Source organism: Nerophis lumbriciformis, linkage group LG39 (assembly GCF_033978685.3).
Source record: "Nerophis lumbriciformis linkage group LG39, RoL_Nlum_v2.1, whole genome shotgun sequence".
Classification (NCBI taxonomy): domain Eukaryota; kingdom Metazoa; phylum Chordata; class Actinopteri; order Syngnathiformes; family Syngnathidae; genus Nerophis; species Nerophis lumbriciformis.
Window position 1 is genome coordinate 7,446,471 of NC_084586.2, and position 23,725 is coordinate 7,470,195.

General features: G+C 41.8%; 1 protein-coding gene across 9 annotated transcripts in view; it reads left to right on the plus strand.

The window, feature by feature from the left end:
• Positions 1 to 7,459: 7,459 nt before the first annotated feature.
• Positions 7,460 to 23,725, plus strand: part of ntng2b (netrin g2b) — a 218,753-nt gene continuing 202,487 nt past the window's right edge. For 8 of the 9 annotated variants that reach the window (XM_061931846.2, XM_061931847.2, XM_061931850.2 and 5 more), the window contains exon 1: positions 7,460 to 8,683. In XM_061931846.2, coding sequence (XP_061787830.1) covers positions 8,468 to 8,683 — 216 coding nt within the window. In that variant the 5' untranslated portion in view covers positions 7,460 to 8,467. The remainder of the gene's footprint in view (positions 8,684 to 23,725) is intronic. The other variant, XM_061931845.2, reaches the window with a different exon arrangement.

The following is a 23,725-nucleotide window of genomic DNA, read 5'->3' on the forward strand; positions in this document are numbered from 1 at the left end:
AACAAGATATAACAACTGATCAGAAGTTATCATAATTAGCTAATTTTAAAATGTTGCAATTAAAAAATGAGGTTTTGTTATCAAAAACAATTAATATTTATTTACTAACACACAAAAGTACTAAAACGTGGCACCGTTGAGTACTTGTGTCGATTACCAGGTACGGGGAATTGGTACCGTATCAGCTTATGTCAGCTGGCATCTAAAATCTCCGTTATCATATATGTACTCCGATAGCTGGACAGCCAGTTAACATCTAAATGTCCTCCAATAACCCAATGTTGGTCCTTTCTTGTTTTTTAGTCAAGTATATGGAAAAGAGTAACAAAGTTGATTTTACGGTAAAAAAAAATAATAATTTAAATTTTTAAAAAAAACTAAGTCGGCATTATTTTTACCGTAAAATCTACTGTAATTTTTACAGTGTACAATTTAATGGATAGCTTGCTTTGAAATCATAAGCGAAGCACACATTTAATGTATCTTTATTTTAACATATCATCTTTGGGAGAATATATGATACTACAATATTTTGTTTTACTACTAAGTTAAAGGCCTACTGAAATGCGATTTTCTTATTTAAACGGGGATAGCAGGTCCATTCTATGTGTCATACTTGATCATTTCGCGATATTGCCATATTTTTGCTGAAAGGATTTAGTAGAGAACATCGACAATAAAGTTCGCAACTTTTGGTCGCTGATAAAAAACGCCTTGCCTGTACCGGAAGTAGCAGGCGAGTAGCGTGACGTCACAGGTTGTGGAGCTCCTCACATCTGCACATTGTTTACAATCATGGCCACCAGCAGCGAGAGCGATTCGGACCGAGAAAGCGACGATTTCCCCATTAATTTGAGCGAGGATGAAAGATTTGTGGATGAGGAAAGTGAGAGTGAAGGACTAGAGGGCAGTGGGAGCGATTCAGATAGGGAAGATGCTGTGAGAGGCGGGTGGGACCTGATATTCAGCTGGGTATGACTAAAACAGTAAATAAACACAAGACATATATATACTCTATTAGCCACAACACAACCAGGCTTATATTTAATATGCCACAAATTAATCCCGCAAAACACATACCTCCCCCCTCCCGTCCATATAACCCGCCAATACAACTCAAACACCTGCACAACACACTCAATCCCACAGCCCAAAGTACCGTTCACCTCCCCAAAGTTCATACAGCACATATATTTCCCCAAAGTCCCCAAAGTTACGTACGTGACATGCACATAGCGGCACGCACGTACGGGCAAGCGATCAAATGTTTGGAAGCCGCAGCTGCATGCGTACTCACGGTACCGCATCCAACTCAAAGTCCTCCTGGTAAGAGTCTCTGTTGTCCCAGTTCTCCACAGGCCAATGATAAAGCTTGACTGTCATCTTCCGGGAATGTAAACAATGAAACACCGGCTGTGTTATCCGGCACAACAGTCAAGGGGTGCATTCTACGGCGGGGGTGCGTTATCCGGCACAACACCTGCCGCAATACACCGCTTCCCACCTACAGCTTTCTTCTTTGCTGTCTCCATTGTTCATTGAACAAATTGCAAAAGATTCAAAAACACAGATGTCCAGAATACTGTGGAATTTTGCGATGAAAACAGACGACTTAATAGCTGGCCACCATGCTGTCCCAAAATGTCCTCTACAATCCGTGACGCCACGCGCTGACGTCATCATACCGAGACGTTTTCAGCAGGATATTACGCGCGGAATTTAAAATGGCACTTTAGTAAGCTAACCCGGCCGTATTGGCATGTGTTGCAATGTTAAGATTTCATCATTGATATATAAACTATCTGATTGCGTGGTCGGTAGTAGTGGGTTTCAGTAGGTCTTTAAAGTTAAAGTACCAATGATTGTCACACACACACGAGGTGTGGTGAAATTATTCTCTGCATTTGACCTATCACCCTTGATCACCCCCTGGGAGGTGAGGTGAGCAGTGAGCAGCAGCGGTGGCCACGCCCGGGAATCATTTTGGTGATTTAACACCCAATTCCAACCCTTGATGCTGAGTGCCAAGCAGGGAGGTGATGGGTCCCATTTTTATAGTCTTTGGTATGACTCTTTGGTTGAACTCAGGGCGGACTCTCTAACCACAAGGCCACTGAGCTGGTTATATGATTTGCCTGAGCGGCTAGGAGACACAGAGAGTAACAAGCGGTAAAAAAAAAGTATTAGAGGACAGATTAAAAACAAATGATAATTAAAAAAATTAAAATAATGTCTTAATTTTTTTTTTTTAACTTGGGACTTCCTGAGGGAATAGTGTATTACTGTATATGGAAAACGGTAACAAAGTTGATTTTACGGTTAAAAAAAAACAAATAAAACTTTAAAAAACTCTGTCGGCATTATTTTCTCAGTGTACTTCTTCTTCTTCTTCTTCTGTCGTGTGTCTTTAGACTTGCAGCTCCATTGAGGCGAGCCAGGTCAACATGTCATCGTCCAGGTCAATCAGACCTTGTTCGCCATTCGGTGGCCGGTGTTTGGGGCAACTAGTGACCATGTGCCCTACTGTCTGGACTGGGTCCCCCACACTCGCAGGAGGCACTATCAGCAAGTCCCCGCCTCTTCATCGCTGCTCCGTAGTGTCCGACGCCGGTTCTCAAGCGGTTGAGGGTTGTCCACTGCTTCCGGGGCAGTTCCTGGCCGGAGACGTCTGTGGGGTCATCGATGTAGTGGTGCAGCCTAGATGGTTCTGCTAACTTCCACTGTTCTCTCAATCTCGTCTTGACCCAGGTGGCCTTGGAAGTGTCAGCTGATGTTGTGCTGAGCAGCTCGTGGGCTTTCATGGCAAAGGAGCGTACGCGTTGTGGTGTTGCTGTGACGATCTTATGGAGGAGGTGGGATTAGCTGTTCTGTGCCTTTCGGGAGAGGGCCAGTGCGGCTGCTTCTCGTCTGATGTTTGCCGGGGCGATGCCAGCGAGGACGGGCAGTTGGTTTACTGGGGTCCCTCGCAGGCACCCGGAGACGGTCCGCAGGGCGCTGTTGAGGGCGGCATCCAACTTCTTTACACGGGGGCTATACGGCACAAAACCAGGGCACAGTACTCGGCAGCTGAGAACACCAGGGCCAGCGTGGACATGTGCAGTGTCTTCGTCGTGGCTCCCCATGTGGTGCCGGCTGGGCGGCGTATTAGGGCGGCACGGGCACTTGTCTTTGCCTTGGCACTGTCCAGGTGTTGTTTGAACTCTCTGAGGACATGAACACCCTGTCCTCATACCTGAAGAACTGGCGTCTCAAGATAAGCTTGGGTAAGACAACATCTTCAATGTTCCACCTCAACAACATGGAAGCAGCCCATAAGATGAACATCATGGTGGATCATGCCCGGTTACAATTTAATGGATAGTTTGCTTTGAAATCATAAGCAAAGCACACATTTAAGTATGTATCTTTATTTTAGCAAATCATCTTTGGGGGAATATATGATACTACAATATTTTGTTTTACTACTAGATACACTGTAAACCCGAATGGTCACAATAATTAATTACAAACCCTTTTTCCATATGAGTTGGGAAATTGTGTTAGATGTAAATATAAACGGAATACAATGATTTGCAAATCCTTTTCAACTCATATTCAATTGAATGCACTACAAAGACAAGATATTTGATGTTCAAACTCATAAACTTTTTTTTTTTTTGCAAATAATAATTAACTTAGAATTTCATGGCTGCAACACGTGCCGAAGTAGTTGGGAAAAGGGATGTTCACCACTGTGTTACATCACCTTTTCTTTTAACAACACTCAATAAACGATTGGGAACTGAGGAAACTAATTGTTGAAGCTTTGAAAGTGGAATTCTTTCCCATTCTTGTTTTATGTAGAGCTTCAGTCGTTCAACAGTCCGGGGTCTCCGCCATCGTATGTTACGCTTCATAATGCGCCACACATTTTCGATGGGAGACAGGTCTAGACTGCAGGCGGGCCAGGAAAGTATCTGCACTCTTTTTTTACGAAGCCACGCTGTTGTAACACGTGCTGAATGTGGCTTGGCATTGTCTTGCTAAAATAAGCAGGGGCGTCCATGAAAAAGACGGCGCTTAGATGGCAGCATATGCTGTTCCAAAACCTGTATGTACCTTTCAGCATTAATGGTGCCTTCACAGATGTGTAAGTTACCCATGCCTTGACACTAATGCACCCCCATACCATCACAGATGCTGGCTTTTGAACTTTGCGTCGATAACAGTCTGGATGGTTCGCTTCCCCTTTGGTCCGGATGACACAATGTCGAATATTTCCAAAAACAATTTGAAATGTGGACTCGTCAGACCACAGAACACTTTTCCACTTTGCATGAGTCCATCTTAGATGATCTCAGGCCCAGAGAAGCCGGCGGCGTTTCTGGATGTTGTTTATAAATGTCTTTCGCTTTGCATAGTAGAGCTTTACCTTGCACTTACAGATGTAGCGACAAACTGTATTTAGTGACAGTGGTTTTCTGAAGTGTTCCTGAGCCCATGTGGTGATATCCTTTAGAGATTGATGTCGGTTTTTGATACAGTGCCGTCTGAGGGATCGAAGGTCACGGTCATTCAATGTTGGTTTCCAGCCATGCCGCTTACGTGGAGTGATTTCTCCAGATTCTCTGAACCTTTTGATGATATTATGGACCGTAGATGTTGAAATCCCTAAATTTCTTGCAATTGCACTTTGAGAAACGTTGTTCTTAAACTGTTTGACTATTTGCTCATGCAGTTGTGGACAAAGGGGTGTACCTCGCCCCATCCTTTCTTGTGAAAGACTGAGCATTTTTTGGGAAGCTGTTTTTATACCCAATCATGGCACCCACCTGTTCCCAATTAGCCTGCACACCTGTGGGATGTTCCAAATAAGTGTTTGATGAGCATTCCTCAACTTTATCAGTATTTATTGCCACCTTTCCCAACTTCTTTGTCACGTGTTGCTGGCGGCATCAAATTCTAAAGTTAATGATTATTTGCAAAAAAAATTTTTTTTATCAGTTTGAACATCAAATATGTTGTCTTTGTAGCATATTCAACTGAATATGGGTTGAAAATTATTTGCAAATCATTGTATTCCGTTTAACACAATTTCCCAACTCATATGGAAACGGGGTTTGTAGAATAAGTAGTGTAAACTTAAAAAGTTGTTAAAAGTTGTACTTACTTAAAAATGTTGAGTGTGAGTAACACGTTCCTACTTTTTAAGTGTATTAAACTCATTATTTTTAATTAATATGAACTTGTTTGCAGATTATGTAACTACTACTTAAAATAATTAACTCATAGTTACTAAAAACTCAGTGGATTAAACATAATTTTGTCTCATTTTGAAAGAACAAATCATTAAATCGAACCAGGAATAAATTAAGAATGAATCAATCGCATTATAGATCTGTGTTGTTATTATACTCTGTGTGTGCATGTATATATAAATTATTACATGCACGCACACACACACACACACACACACACACACACACACACACACACACACACACACACACACACACACACACACACACATGTTATCATTTGGAATGGGGACCAAGTTTTTGATCATCACTTGTGGGGACCACCCTTTCTCATACTTGCCAACCCTCCCGATTTTTCCGGGAGACTCCCGAATTTCAGTGCCCTTCCGGAATTTCTCCCGATTTTCACCCGGACAACAATATTAAGGGCGTGCCGAGATGGCACTGTCATTAGCGTCAGCTCTTTCACCATTCAAACGGTGTGACGCCCCAGTCACATGTTGTATACGGCTTCTGCATACACACGAAAGTGACTGCAAGACATACTTGATCAACAGCCATACAGGTCACACTGAGGTTGGCCATATAAACAACTTTAACACTGTTACAAATATGCGCCACACAGTGAACCCACACCAAACAAGAATGACAAACACATTTCGGGAGAACATCCGCACCGTAACACAACATAAACACAACAGAACAAATACCCAGAACCCCTTGCAGCACTAACTCTTCCGGGCTATAATATACATCCCCGCTACCACCAAACCCCCCCAAAATCTCACCACCCATCCCCCACCATCCCGAATTCGAAGGTCTCAAGGTTGGCAAGTATGCCCTTTCTACGGGTTGTGGAGGCATAAAAAAATTTGGTAAAATGGCCACTGCCCAGTTAGCTAATACACGTCTTTAAATCTCTGGATTGATGAAGTAATGTGCTGATCTTTCTTACTGGGGACCCTGGGGAAAAAGAGTTAAAATGATTCATGGGAACCAAATTTAAATAATTTTGCATAATTCACACACATTTGTACGTGACTACTGAGGACCATTTAAAAAATAAAAAAAAAGTTAAAATTAAGTATGACACGATCCTCAGAATACAGCACTACAGCTGTCCTCTTATAGGAAGTTTCACCACTTAAATGTTAAAGCAAATCCTGCATCTTCTGTGACATTACTGAAAACTGCTATTTTGCAGTAATGAAGTTGTCTGCAACTCCCAACTACCATATATAGAAGGATGGAAAATAAATGGGGGAGGGAGGTTTTTTGGGTTGGTGCACTAATTGTAAGTGTATCTTGTGTTTTTTATGGTGATTTAATAAAATAATTAAAAAAAAAAAAAAATATATATATATATATATATATATATATATATATATATATATATATATATATATATATTATTTATTTATTTTATTTTTTTAATTTCTTGTGCGGCCCGGTACCAATCGATCCACGGACCGGTACCGGTGGTTGGGGACCACTGCTTTAGGGGACCTGTTTTTTTGTCCCCATATCGTCAGAGGTCCCCTAAAGGTGACTGTGTAAACAGAGCGATGTCCCCATTAAGTACACACACACACGCACACACACACACACACACACACACACACTCACACACACACACACACACGCACACACATAGAGGAAGTGCTTTTATTTTGTAGCATTTTCGTGCATTTCCTCTTCAGGCAGCAGACACGAGGAGGAACATTTTTGAGTTGGCTTAATTGGTAAGTTTAATTCAATTATAATTTAAAAAGTACATTTAACATAAACTCCAAATATTTACGATCTGATTTACTCAAATATTTGAGTTTATGAGCTCAAAAAATATGTGGCAACTGATTGCCTCACTTTTTTTTTTTTGTTCTGCTTACTTATTCAGGTTTACAGTGTAATATTAACATTTGAAAGATATGCAAGATATGTAATTTTGTAAAATAATAAATACATTTAGTAAACAAAGATAAAGTACTTTAATAACACATTTATTTCATTTCATGCTGTAATCGTAACCCTGTGCTTATGTAACGCAAATATTTTTCTCTTTTTTCTTGTTCCTGTCAATTTTAGGAGATGTGAAAATGAGCTGCACATACTGAAAGAGAGAGGAAGGGGGGTGGGTGGGGGGGCTTGTACGGCGGGTCCAGGCGGGGAGGCGAGTAGCACCGCCCCTGCTGAGGGCGGCAGGAGCGAAGCAGATACAAAGCTGAGATGGTGATTGGAAGCGATAGAGGAAGGATTTAGGCTGAGCATTAACGAAAGAGAAAGAGAGAGAGAGAGAGAGAGAGAGAGAGAGAGAGAGAGAGAGAGAGAGAGAGAGAGAGATGAGGTCTCTCCTTCTTTCCGTCCTCCAGCATCCCGTCTGAAGCGGCGCTCGCGAGGAAGAGCAGCAGGACGAGGAGGAGGAGGAGGAGAGGAAGAGGCAGGACGAGGACGACGGGGGTGGGCACCAAAGTGCACATTTTGCTACTTTTCACACCCGAGGACTTGGCTGCTCTTCTTCCGCATGTCGGACCCCTCCGGGAAGACACTTGAGTGAGGACAAGAACGACGAGAAAGTGTCAGGCGGGACGAGGAGGAAGAGGAGGAGTATGACGGGCGGTGAGGACGAGAGCGGACGGACAGGGGACGGGGGTCTTTGAAGGGAGGTGTGGGGCCAGGGGGGAGTTGTGTACACTCCGGCGAAGAAAAGTGCTGAGCTGTCCCACGGATGCGCTCGGCGAGTAAGTGACGACCACACCATCATTTTCCACATCCACACTTGCTTTCATTCTCACAAAATGAGGAAGGGTTGACTTTTTTTTTGATTGCGCACTTTGCAGTGCATTACGGTACACGTCTCCAGCTGTGTGGACGGACCTCGTTTCCTAACTTTATTCCATACGTCCAGGAGAGGATGAAGATGTTCAAACTTGTCTTGTGTCCCACCAGGACGGTCAGGCAGTGAGTCCTTGGGACCTTTGAGGCGCCCCAAGAGCAACACTATGATTCAGGCGCACGCCCGCGCCCGTCCCGGTCCAGTTCTGTGCGCGCCGCCGCCCGTTTGCCTCAGGAAGACCTCCATCCAGACTAGAAGAGGAGCGACGTGTCCCTCCGTCGGCGGACCCCTAAGAAGCATTCGTCCGTAGGAATCCCCGCTTCATGCCCGTCGCCCCCCCGCTGAGCTCCGTGGCCCCCTCGCCCCGCGCCGGACGCGCGACCCCCGCCCGCCTGCCATGCTCCTTCAGGCCGCCCTGCTGCTGCTGCACTGCTTGGCCTCCAGCCTGGGCCAGTACGAACTGTGCAAGTCCCTGGTGAGCACGGATGACGGCTCAGTGTGGGAGCACTACGCCTGCCAGCCCAAAGCGGCGGCCATGAAAGACCACATGAGGATCAAGGTGGACCCGCCCGGGATCACGTGCGGGAACCCGCCCGAGAGGTTCTGCACCCTGGTGAGTTGACTGTTCGGTTTGTTATGTGCGTGAAGCAAGAGCTCGGGGGGGAAACAAGTATTGCGCCGTTTACGCAGGCTAGCTTAAAAATCGTACGAATATTAAAATGACGTGACTTAAACAGTTACCAAAGATTTTTCAGCCTTCAAAGGACGTCGTCACAACCCGACTACTGCAGGTCGTAGTCGACGCCAAAATGAACAATGAATCGTCTCACTACTTCTTTTCTATCACTCTGCACGTAGAACCGAATGCTCTCCGCGCTGCCCGCTTACGTCCGCCCTTTCCCAGCCTCCCGACCAATCAACACGCGGAACACATCACAATGATGACTTCAAGAACATGGGGAAAGCACAACATCTGTTAAACATTGAATAAACTACCGTCATTTCCGGACTAGAGAGGCATATAAACCGCACACACAAATTTTTAGGGTCAAAAAAATATCCGTATATTAGCCACACAGACGTTGCGAAATAAAAGATTCTGTAAATATTCATTTACAAATCTTAATTGTTTCGAAGCGGTGTCTGTAACACGGCAGTAAAACGGCTGATCAAACAAAACAGAAGTCATCGTCATGGACCCACCTAGCTGTGGAAGCTAGCTCTCCAGTCATCTAAACAGACTCAATAACTCCGCGGTGACGTTTTGGTGAATCTACGGAGGAATTTGCGAAACTGAAACAATACAAAAAGAAGTTAAGTTAATAATACTGACACGGACACTCGTAATGGTGTTAGTGTATTTGCTAATGACGCTAGCGCCATTACATTACAAGAGCACGTGCAAATATGCATGAAAACACTCCTACAGACATCACACATGGGACGGTTTAGTAAGTATGAATTGTTTTAGTTATATTGTAAAACTTACAAACGTTGCTTGGAGTTATAAATTAAGAATCCATACGAGTAGCAACGCTATGGACGGCTAGAAGGCTGAACAGCACACTACTTCTCGTTAAAAGCACTAAATGGAAGGACACTGCAGCATCTGCAGTGAGAGAACAAACAATAAAACACCTTCTCAGCGTATTTGCTTGTTGTTGTTTTTTTACTGTATTATGGTCGTTAGAGAAGTAAAAAAACACAAGTTATCCACACAGTTTAATAAGCTCCGTGTAAGAAAAAAAAAATAGTGGCTTATAGTCCAGAATTTACGGTACATGTGGAACACAACATAAGATAGGACTAAGTCTGTTAAAATATAAATACAATTTAAAAAAATGTTAAAAACATGAAGTACTGTCCAAAATATCTTGTCAAGTATATTTTCCTAAACTCAAAGACAGTGTTACTGTTCAAACTGTGTGGCCAACATTTTTAAATTGTGTTAGATTAAATCTCTGCCTTGTTTTTAATGAATACTTAGGCCTACTACGTGACTGTATTTTAATGTTGTCATTATGGTGGTACTTTGAGAGCCAAGTGTTTACTGAGGTGGTACTTCTACTAAAAGTTTGACAACCACTTAAAAAAAGTAGCTTAAAAATCTGCTAGTTTCTGCAGGCTATCTGAAAAGACACGCAGGGAGTGATTTGATTAAGGTGAAATCCTCAAAGGGATGACATAAGTGCCATGACTTGGCACGGCCCCGCATCCGTCCCAGGGATCGAGAGGTGTTGGTCGCGTCGCCACGGGCGGACCGTGCTGACCGAGCTTTCGCACAACTTCCTCTAGCAAAAAAAAAAAAAACATAACAATTTTTTTCTCTTTCGTTGCAAAGACAAGCAAGGGCAAGCTGCGGGAAAACTCGTTAAAATGTCAGCAATATTTAAAGCAGTGGGTGAAGAAGGGTCGGTTAATTAATTCCAGGCTTTTTATTCGGCGCATTAAAATGGAACAGTTTGACTAGGAAGGCGCGAGACAACATGTTAGCTTGCTGTTCCCGCGCCAGACCGGTCCCGAAAAGGAGGCCGTTATGCTGCTTAGCACTTTTGTCCGACGTGTTAACTGGAGACAGAAGTCCCAACAAGACGTGATCATGCTGGACAGTAATGGGGGTTCACCTAATGGTTAATGATTTGTTTCATGTCGACGGAGCGGAAACAAGCGCCGTCTCCAGAAAGCTTCTCAGATGACTTCTCCTGAGAGGAGGAGGAAGTTGTGCGGGGCGGAGGGGGGGGGGGGGCGATGGCCGCCATGACGTATCGACGTCCGCCCCCTAATGGCTCTGGCCTGGAAACTTCTCCAACTGCGCTACTTCTGAGTGAGCAGTGATGAAATATTGATGGGCTCCCTAATGGGCTTCCTTACGAGGGTCGGCCAGCGACGGCCCATCCTCGGCATCCAGAGTGCGGCGTGGGACGGGCAAGAGGGAGGATGACGGAGGGAGAAGTTCGGTCAGAGTCAGCGCTTTTTGTTCGGTACAAGCTAAGGCAAAAAAACGCCATGGTTGGGACACGCTATGCCAGGGGTGTCCAAACTACGGCCCGCGGGCCGAGTGCAGCCCGCTGACGTTTTTAATTTGGCTCGCGAAAAGTCATGAGTAGAGATGTCCGATATATGCGTTAAAATGTAATATCAGAAATGATCGGTATCGGTTTTTTTATTATCGGTATCGTTTTTAAAAATTTTTTAATTAAATCAACATAAAAAACACAAGATACACTTACAATCAGTGCACCAACCCAAAAAACCTCCCTCCCCCATTTGCACTCATTCACACAAAAGGGTTGTTTCTTTCTGTTATTAATATTCTGGTTCCTACATTATATATCAATATATATCAATACAGTCTGCAAGGGATACAGTCCGTAAGCACACATGATTGTGCGTGCTGCTGGTCCACTAATAGTACTAACCTTTAACAGTTAATTTTACTAATTTTCATTCATTACTAGTTTCTATGTAACTGTTTTTATATTGTTTTACTTTCTTTTTTTATTCAAGAAAATGTTTTTAATTTATTTATCTTATTTTATAATTATTTTTTTTTAAAGTACCTTATTTTCACCATACCTGGTTGTCCAAATTAGGCATAATAATGTGTTAATTCCACGACTGCATATATCGGTTGATATCGTTATCGGTAATTACAGAGTTGGACAATATCGGATATCGGCAAAAAGCCATTGTCGGACATCCCTAGTCATGAGTTAATCTTGCCTGTAGGGAGATTGCAGGTGGATATTGCGAGTAATTTAAGTTAATGACCTTTAACAATGCACTGAATGTGACTATGCGCAGCATTTACTTATATGACCCAATACAAACAAGCTTCCCTAGTCATGGTTCAAAAAAAAAAAATCCCACAAACACAAAATGTCAAGAGACATGATCACACATAACATAACCTGCTCAATGAACTTTGTGAATATTACAAAAAAACTTCCATGCACCAAAAAAAAAATCTAAATTACACCCATTACATTCATTACAAAGCATGATGGGAAAAATGCTAAAAACTCTCCACACTTATCCATGTTTGCCACATTTTAGCTGCTTAGTATTTCTGATTGATTACAAAACTTTGAGGCGGTCCTGGTATGTCCAACTTTCATATACTCATATCCAAATATATTAATTCTTAATGATGTATTATGTAAAGGTATATATATATATATATATATATATATATATGGCCGAAAATGCATAATAAAGAAGGAAAAAAACATATATACGTCGTACTCGAGTATAAGACGCATTTTTGGGGGAAATTTAATTGTTAAAATCCAGCACCAAGAATAGACATTTGAAAGGCAATTTAAAATAAATAAAGAATAGTGAACAACAGGTTGAATAAGTGTACGTTATATGAGGCATAAATAACCAACTGAGAACGTGCCTGGTATGTTAACTTAACATATTATGGTAAGAGTCATTCAAATAACTATATGATTTCCTTTTCGGTGCCATTTTTGTTCAGCCCTTCTCAGTTTTTATAAGTTACCGCCAATTTTGAAATGTTCCATTTTAATAGCTACAGACACAGTAGCAGTTAGCATCCCATGACCCACGATACACTTCTGTCATGACGCACAATGCACTTCTGCCATGACCCTCCCCCGCCGAATTCTTATTGGTTGACATGTGTGACGATTGCTGACGTGTGGGTTACGATTGCTGACATTTGCTTCGTCTCTTACGCGAATGAGATAAATAATATTATTTGATATTTTACGGTAATGTGTTAATAATACACATAAGTCGCTCCGGAGTATATGTCACACCCCCGGCCAAACTATGAAAAAAAACTGCGATTTATAATCCGAAAAATACGGTATATATATATATAAATGTGTGTATATATATTCACACACACACACACACACACACACACACACACACACATACATACATACATACATACATACATACATACATACATATATATATATATATATATATATATATATATATATATATATATATATATATATATATATATAACATGTGTCTTTTCTAAAGTAAATCTGTACATGGGCATCTACATCAACAATATGTTTTGCCTGAGTGGTTGGTCAGGACAGTTTAAAACAAATTAAAAACATTTTTGAATTGAATTATTTAGAATTGATTAGGAATCGCTACAAATAATCACGATATATTACTTTACATGCAGTCAGCTTTCGGTCCTTGACCAAATTTTCAAAAAGTTTGGACGATGACAGCCTCTTTGGCAGGTGAGGATGATGAGTGGGCGTCGTCAGTGACTAATTCCTGACCACCATCTGAATCTTTCTTTGCCAAAAAAAAAAGACAAGTAACTTTTGATTTCACATTAAAATCCATCAGCCATCATTGGGCCCTGTCATGCGAGACGATTAATTAAAGTGTGCGCCCTTCGGGGAACAAAGAGACATTCCTCCTCCTTGTCCTGGGCTTGTTGGTGTGTAGATCATTTATTTACAGGAAGACGCCGCAGGATTTGGCAGCTTTGCAGAAAGGCTGTACTTCGTATTTAATTGGTGTACATTTGCATTCCCACAAGTTAGGGCACGGAAAAAATAAAAAAGCATCAGCCCATGGGGCAGAAGACTTCGCAAGATGCTAAATGATTTTGTGTTTTTGGGGGAGTCAGGTAAACTATCCCTGCTTTGGTCTACACTAAGACTTTTTTTTTTCCAGCTGACTGTTTAGACTACATGTAAAATGTAAGCTTGATCGGACTCCAGTGGAAACGCGCACAGGCCCCAATCTGGCCCCAATGTGACGTCACTTGCATGCGCAGTTCGATAAAGTGAAAAGAAAGTTAAAGTTAAAGTACCAATGATTGTCACACACACTAGGTGTGGTGAAATGTGTCCTCTGCATTTGACCCATCCCCTTGATCACCCCCTAGGAGGTGAGGGGAGCAGTGGGCAGCAGCGGTGCCGTGCCCGGGAATAATTTTTTGGTGATTTAACCCCCAATTCCAACCCTTGATGCTGAGTGCCAAGCAGAGAGGTAATAAGTCCCATTTTTATAGTCTTCGGTATGACTCGGCCGGGGTTTGAACTCACAAAGAAGCTCACCAGAATCCGTAAATGAACAAGGAAGGCTACTATTACTACAAAATAAAATAAAAGTCGCCACACCTTAAAAATTTGTGTTTTTTGAACGTGAAAGTTAATTAAAGTAAAATAGTTGTAGCGACTCTGAATCGGCCTGTGGCTCGAAAGTAAAAAGCTGGGTTTAGTACTTCCTGTTTCGCCAGTAAGGCTGCCATGTCGTGATTGATTGAATGTAGCGGTAGAATGTACAAAAGGAAACTTGTACGGTTCGTCAGTAGACAGCATGTAGTTGAAGTGTCCAAAGCTTTCCAATAGTGCTCAACAAAGCGTTCAGTGACGTCCAAAGTCTCCTTTAAAGTGTGCAATATAGCGTGTAACAGTGATCAACAAAAATGAAGGTTACTCAGTTCAAGTTTCTTCTCCCGCCACGCCAAATGCAAGTAACAACGCCCCTTTTATAGTACCCGCCTCTAATGTCATGTGACACATACTTCCGTTCTGTGAATACACACCCACAAACACACCACCTGACCTTATATACACATTTCTGGCTCCTACAATAATGTATGAATGCATATATATTGTGTAATATATTTGGGAGGGTTCTACTCTTTTGTGGCTGTTTAGTAAAGGCGTCACGGACGTCAACATGGATCTACATTACAACTTACGCAATGTACATAACATGTAGGCCACGACGGACACGTCATTTCTAGTCCAACAATCGCTATTTCTTCGGAATCAAAGTATATATATATATATATATATATATATATATATATATATATATATATATATATATATATATATATGGGCAGCATGGTGGCATAGGGGTTAGTGCTGGTGCCTTGTCTTTCTATATACTTATATATATATATATATACTTATATATATATAAGTATATATAAATAAAAGTATATGTATATATATATATATATATATATATATATATAAGTATATAGAAAGACAAGGCACCAGCACTAACCCCTATGCCACCATGCTGCCCATATATATATATATATATATATATATATATATATATATATATATATATATATATATATATATATATATATATATATATATTATATATATATATATATATATATATATATATATATATATATGTATATATATATATATATATACACATACACATACTTTGATTGCTGAGACAAAGCGATTGTGGAAGGACCTTTATATATACATTTATATATATATATATATATATATATATATATATATATATATATATATATATATATATACATTTTTTTTATTTTTATATATTTATGTATATATGCAAGTGATATATATATATATATATATATATATATATATACATATATATATATATATATCAGCAATCAAAGTATGTAAATATATATATATATATATTTACATATATATATACATACATACATACATACATATATATACATACACCTATATATATATATATATATATATATATATATATGCATATACACACATATATATATATATACATATATATACACATATATATATATATATATATATATATATATATATATATATATATATATATATATATATATATATATATATATATATATATATATATATTTATTTACATACTTTGATTGCTGGGACGAAGCGATTGTGGAAAGACCGGAAATGACGTGTAAGTGTACATGTTACGTACATTGCATACGTTTTTTTTCCGTATATGATTTGAAAAATAAAGCTAACATACAGTAGATCCACGCTGAGGTCTGTATGGCGCCCTCTCCAACAGCCATAAAAAGATTAGAATCTTACCAAATATGTTACAGTATATACATCCATTCTTTCATTGTGAATTTAGTTTCATGTGAAAAAAACCACACATTTTTAAGGTGTGGTGACTTTTATTTTGCAAAGTAGTAGTAGCATTATATTGTTCATATAAAGAATCAGGTCAACTTCCTTTGTTTTCACTTTGCATGTACAGTAAGTGACGTCGAGGCCACATTGGGGCCCGTGTGCATTTATACTGGAGTCTGATTACGATCACATTTCACTTGTAATCAAGAGTCAGCCGGGGAAAAAAAATCAGATTTGTTCCACTTTGGCCTGCAATGTAAACATAGTCTTAGACTGGCAATAAAAAATCTTAGCGGAGCAGAACCGTGGAACTGCGGCACTCCGAAAACTGTTTGTTTGTTATTTTTGGGTCTGAACCAAAACCTTCAATCAACTATTTCCCTCGAGGTGGCGCACGGAGACGCACGCTCCCGGGGATGCGCTTGTTTGCGGCTTTAGCGGGGAAACGACCGCGCTACGTCGTAGGGAGACAAAACACCACACCTCCCCGTTCCACAGCACGTTTGCCGGTTTTAGAAGGTAGAACTCCGCCAGCTCTAAAAATAGACATGAGAAGGCAGAGAAGCAGCGGAAGAGGAGCACGCAGGAAGGCGAGGAAGATGACAGCTGCTAGCATGGATGCACTGGCCAGACCGGGCCTATGGCCATGCTTCCCGCCGCCTGCCCAGTGTGGCCCCCGCCTGCCCTGCCCAGCTGTGGGCCTTCAAGGCCACGCGAAAGGGCAGCCCGAGCCCAGTGGTGTGCAGTCCACAGTGCGCCTCCTGGGGTTGGACGGTGGCCTAATATTCCAGCCAAAAAGGGAGGACCGGGTGAGGAAAGCTTGACAGGCCATCATTTACAGAGCGTGGAGGAGGGAGCGGTGATGTAACGCCGCGCTTATGACGGTGGAAAGTGATCTGAGGCGCTTTGGAAGTGTTGGCAGAACACAAGGGCGGTTATAAGTGAGATTTGTCGCTAAGCGAGGTGCGACTAAGAGGGATCGGGCGGAGGGGCTTAGACACCCTCAAGTCCACTTAGCCAAGCAACATCCCCTCCGATCAGCATCGCCACGCTGACCGCTGTTTACTCGCGTACTGACTACAGCTGCAGTTATCGATTATTGGAGTAATCAAGTCAATTATTGAGTACTTTGCTGGAGTAGTCAAGTAAAACACTTTGTAGCCTCAATGCGTCTTGACAACAAGGACTTTTCCTCATCATTCATTCTTCTTATGAATGCACATAACTTTGAAATAGCATTTTTTGTACCTAGGGACCATCACAATATATTGCAGGCCTGGGCAATCATTTTGACTCGGGGGGGCCAAATTTACAGAAAAAAATGTGTCTGTGGGCCAGGAAATCTATTTTTAGGAACACTAATGCAAAACCTCACAATAATGTCTGATTGAATGCTAAAAAATGTTATGACACACCGCCTTAGAAAACAGAATGGAATTTTAAATGTTCTACTGAATGAGACAACCAGAATGTACATGAAAATAAAAAATGTGGGATTTTCAATATTAACTATGAACGATAAAACACTGAATATTGACAACATATGAACATCATACCCCCTCTCGATCGACATATTTTACAATCAAGCGAAACGCAACAAATATGCAACTAACACAGCAAAATATCAACGCAAAGGGTCAACAAAAAACCCCACCTACAATCTGATATATCACCAATGTATAGAACTTTGTTGTAAAAATCTTCTTCCACGTCTGTCCCTGACACCCGCATTTCAGGCTGGCCACTCTGGAAACACTCTGCGGAAACACTCCCCACCCACACTGCTTGGTGCCTTAACTGAGCTGCTGTGACTTAGATTACCATATTCACTAGTATATCATGCAAAAGCGCAGATTACAACCATTGAAATACTTTGTATAGTTTAAAGCCTTACGGTAATTTGAAAACATCACTGCACATCATAATGGCAGCTATAGTTTCCATCTTAAAGATCTAAAAAAATATTTGGAAATGTCCGCAGGGTCAGATTGAAAAGCTTAAGGGACCGCATGCGGCCCCCGGGCCTTAATTTGCCCAGGTCTGATATAGTGCCTATATTTCAAAAGTTAAAAAGTAACAGAAAAACTGTATAGCCTAAAACCAGGTAATAGATAAGAGAAAACCAAACTGAACACAAAGATGTTCTGATAAAATATGACATGTTGAGTGACAATGTATTAACATTTTAACACAAACACATTTGAAAAGGTATTAAATAGAGGAGTGGTGTTTGATTTTTGGACAAACAACTCGTCTGCATTAACACACAAAACTTTGAATAAAATATTCATTATGCAAGTCAAACATATAAAACGGTGTTAGCTGCCAAAATAGACATTTTACCTTGTTTCTGATCGTTTTCTGCTCTTAAATATGCATGATGATTTCTGGAAATGTTGGGTGATCGTGAAATGCCAGCTCCGTTTGACAGTGCAAACATTTCACCACGCTGTCTGTGTTTTTCACTTTTAAATGATCTCACACATTTGACAGCTTCCCTTGTCCTCTTTGGGCCCTTTGCTCTCTTTCTCCTTGTTCTTTGAGCCAACTTTCCGCACTCTGCTGTTTCCGCCACACACACATACAGACCAAAAAACTAGAGCTACATCAACATAGGTAAAACTTTCTCTATTGGAGCAGTCTTCAGCAAACAGTTGAACCTCGATTTTTGCAAACTTTTAGATCGCACCAAATATGCCTTTGTGTGCAAACCATGTCTTTGTGTACGAACAATTCATTCACTCATTTTGTGCTTGCTCGTATTGAAGAGATTGAGGAAGCCGGCTTTGTACCACAGCACGTTTTTAATTGTTAAATAAAACAGACTTTTCCGGAAACAGATGCCAAAGCCGACTTATTTCACAGCGGAGAAGAAGACTACCTCTCATTCAGCAGCGCCTCTTCCAAAAGCACACACACACAGCACCTACCCCCGCCCGTTCCATCTCCCTATCCGTCTGTCCTTGCTCTCTGTGAGCTGCTCCTTTGCCGATGTTAATGTACTGGAAGTGGATTTTACTTTTTAAAATGTTTATTATCGTTGTAGCAATTTGGTTGTTAAAGTTAAGGATTTTTGTGATTTCTGATTGTTTGTGAGGGCACCAAAGGGACTTCTATGTGTGTGCGTGTGTTGGCAGAGAAGCGCATACAGCACTATATATTACTATATACTACAATCATATTGAATAATTATATCTATCCTACTTACAGTTTACAACCTTGTCAAATAATATGAATATTTAACATATAAACCTTAGGCTTTTGTCAGGCCGATTAGAAAAATAAGTACTAACCAAATATAAATATACAAAACTGATGAAAAAACATTTGCATACAAATCTGATGTGTTAAAATAAATAAACAAAATTATTAATAAATATGTTTCTTAACTGTCAATAAAATCAAAGTGCAAATGAAAATACAGCTACACCACTTCAGTGATAATTTTTGCGCTTCAGAAAGTTCTCTATGACTTTATCTCCAGATTTCTTTGATATTGTCATTACTGCCACAAGTGGTGGAAAAGCGTATTACAACAGAGTACTGCTGAAGCACGTACGAACCACAGCTGAGAAACAGAGATGGGCCCTGGCCCTATGGTTAAGGAACACTGCTGTATAGCACTTTATATCATTTTTAAAGTGTGAAAACTTTCACTAAAATACTGGCTTTTGTCAAGGCTGGAACTAAGTAATAATGTTTACATCGTTTTTTTATGAAGGAATTTGCTGCACTGTACGATTCACTGTTTCGATTTACAAACCCTGTTAAAAGAACCAATTACAAACCCTGTTTCCATATGAGTTGGGAAATTGTGTTAGATGTAAATATAAAATAAATACAATGATTTGCAAATCCTTTTCAACCCATATTCAATTGAATGCACTACAAAGACAAGATATTTGATGTTCAAACTCATAAACTTTACTTTTTTTTTTGCAAATAATAATAAACTTAGAATTTTATGGCTGCAACACGTGCCAAAGTAGTCCGTAATATCATCAAAAGGTTCAGAGAATCTGTAAGTGCAAGTTAAAACTCTCCTATGCAAGGCGAAAACTGTTTATCAACAACACCCAGAAACGCCGTCGGCTTCGCTGGGCCTGAGCTCATCTAAGATGGACTCATACAAAGTGGAAAAGTGTTCTGTGGTCTGACGAGTCCACATTTCAAATTGTTTTTGGCAACTGTGGACGTCGTGTCCTCCGGACCAAAGAGGAAAAGAACCATCCGGATTGTTATAGGCACAAAGTTGAAATTGCCCTTTGGCTACAATCTGGCACATTAACATTTTGTATGTCCATTAATGTGCATTGTACCATGGACTATAACAAAGGAGTTGTACTATACATCTATTAACAAGCATATTGGTGTGTTTAGTGGGACAGGCAAGTTAAGTCGGAGAAAATGCGATAGTTCATAAATTAATTAATGTTTCTGTGCGGCCCGGTAGCAAATGTGTCACCGACCGGTACTGGTAGACGGCAGTGGTGGGCTGTCAGGGCCAACAAGGCCTTCTCCGCTGGCCTAACATAACCAGAAATCATAAACATAATTAAAGATAGAATTCTTTTTTTATTTACTTTCCCTAAATATTTAAAAATATTCATATTCTCTTCATGTCATATTATGCTCGTTCAAGTGCTGTTGTTTTTAGTATTAGTTAGTATCCAATCAGAATTCAGCTAGCTTATGTTGCCATGCTGGACGAAATCTGCCCGAGGCCTTCAGAATCAACAATGCGGGCGTCCGTGCACTGTAAGTGAACGGGGACATGGAGTGGATAGACAATTGCGATAGCCAATCAGATCACGAGTTGTTGTCAGTAAGGCCTTCTAGATGGCCTCACGTTGAACGTGACATTTACGCATCTTGTGATTGGATACTCACCGGGACCGTTAGCGTATGAATTTGAGAACACATAGAGTTAATAGACAGTTGCGATAGCCAATCAGATCACAAGTTGTTGACAATAGCCTATCTAAGTAGCCTGATGTTAACGAGACTTTGATTGGATACTCACTTGTCATTCCAAAGTGAGTATCCAATCACAAGTTTCAATTTAGCAGGAAGCAGGAAGTGTTGCCCCGGGATAGCAGAGAAGGAGAACAAAACGTTGATTAGGTGGCAGATATATATTTGCAAGGCCATTTTCAAGAAGGATATTTAAAGAGAAACGACCTATTTTTAGACGATGTCGGCCAAATGGGGAAATGCCCGCCATTTCCACTCGAATAAGCCGACGACGAGGGGTACCACTGGCTTATACGGCGTCGAATAGGTGCTACAAATTATGAGTTCAAATATTAAATGTTTTCACTTGTAATATGCTTTTTGCCATTTTAATTTTGACCGTACCACATAAGATATGTTTTAATTGCTGATGCTTTTTAATTGATTTTTAAATGCGCCAGAAAATAACCCGTTTTGTACACTGTTGAGGAGATCAACGCCCAGTAGGGCGTAAATGTGTTCCTGTATAGTATTTCTCCAGCAATGGCCATGTGGTATTTTGAGAGGTAATCATTGAAGTCGGACATCACTGAAGGCCTAGGTGGGAAACGCACGGGCTGCCACTGGTAGATGGTCAGTACGCAGATGTTGTACACTCAATACTGAATGTCCAGTGATGGACACTTACCACCATTATTGGCCGACATCTTGACTAGACAGCGGAAGAGCAAAATGTTTTCAGCAGTAGTACTGTACCTTTCTGACTGTAAAATGAATTGCGTAAGAAAAAACCTGGCACTTGGCTTTCCTAGCCTAGCGAGACGCAGCGATATTACACATTAAAAGCTGGTAACAGCTGGGCAGACCCACCTCATGTGTAAAAAAAAAAGGCCTTTTGTGGCTCCCTGAGGGGCTGTATGGGAGTTTTCTCAACAGCCTCACAAAGTGGTTTGTGTGTCAGCTGGAGCGAAGTCTCGCTGCCGCTGCTGCCCGTTTCCCACCGTCGCTTCAGGCAGGAAGTCGCGGGCTGCATCGAGCTGCTGCGAGGCCTGCGTACACAAAACTGACACGCTCAGCTGTCAAACTCAGCTTTATACACAATTCCACCTAGACCCTGCGTCCATTCATCTCTGTCCGCGTTCACTTCCTGGGTTGACCCTCCGAGGTTTTATTTACACTGAGTGACGGTTCATAGGAAATAAGCGCATGTCTTTCTTTTTTTGCCGATATCCGATATTCCGATATTGTCCAACTCTTAATTACCGATTCCGATATCAACCGATACCGATATATACATACGTGGAATTAACACATTATTATGCCTAATTTTGTTGTGATGCCCCGCTGGATGCATTAAACAATGTAACAAGGTTTTCCAAAATAAATCAACTCAAGTTATGGAAAAAAATGCCAACATGGCACTGCCATATTTATTATTGAAGTCACAAAGTGTTATGGTTTGCAGGGGTAGGTGACGGCAACAGACACGAGAGGGAAGTAAATTAAAGGATTTATTATATATATAAATGTAATATATATATATATATATATATATATATAATAAAACAATAATAATATAAACTAAGGAAATGGAGTGTGAACGAGATCCAAAAGGGAATAGGTGACAGACTATGTGAAGTATTTAGCTGAGGTGTGTGTTACCAAATGTTGTCAAGAGACGAGGAAGTCCAGGGGAGAGAGAAGTCTACAGGTCAGAGTCCAAAGCCAGGGAAGTCAAGGATCGAGGGAGGCAGTCAGAATCCAGAGGGAGATCCGGGGAAAAGTGAGACGCACAGCTCACTTTCAAGGCGACGGAAGGTATGTACGCCAACAGAAGATTATATTCCGGCGCCGGCATGCCAAGTTGTCCAGGTTTATGAAGGCAGCTTCTTCATTCTAGGCAGGTATGCTGATTGCCGGTAAATGATTGCAGCTGCCGCCAGCTGCACACCTCGGGACCGTGGGCATGTCCCGAGGTGTGACACACAGAGCGCAATGATGAGGGCGCATTCCAATGCGCCCTGGCAGTGACAGTATCCCCCTCTTTATGGACAGCTCCCAGATGTCCTCTAGCAGGAACCACAAGAACACAGGGGTCAAAAGTCAAGGGAAGGTGGAGGGGTGAACTGGAGGTGGGTCGCCGGCCCAAGTGTCTCCGAATCCAGCTTAGACGAGTCTGGTGGCATCGGCGAGTAGAACGCCGCAGTAGCCTGCGAGGTGGACGACCAAGGAACGGCCACCTTCTTGGACGTCGGGAGGACGGACGCGAGTGGCGCCAGAACCACAGCAGCCTACGGGAAACATATCCATGTCTTGGGCATTGCTGCTGTTGGCGCAGAAAGTGTCCCTGCCATGGCCACAGAGGGCGCCGTGTGCGGGCGCCTGTTGGCTGCCTGTGCGGCAGGCCAGCCGGAGGTTGCGGTAGCGACGATGCAGGAGACAAGGGGGCTGGCGGCGCTGTGGAAAGGCCCGTCAAAGACGAGAAGGATGATGACCTTGGAGCCAGAGTCGAGGAGGACAATGTCGTCAGAGGCGTGGAAGCAGCAGCAGACGTCGTCGGAGGCATGGAAGCAGCAGCAGACGTCGTCGGAGGCGTGGAAGCAGCAGCAGCAGCAGACGTCGTCGGAGGCGTGGAAGCAGCAGACGCCATCGGAGCCTGAGACGAGGAGGGCAGCTGAGGAGCTGGCCGAGGTGCTGAAGCCAGTGCTGCCGGCCGAGTTGCAGAGGTCGGCGCTGCCGGCCGAGGTGCAGAGGTCGGCGCTACCGGCCGAGGTGTAGAGGTCGGCGCTGCTGGCCGAGGTGCA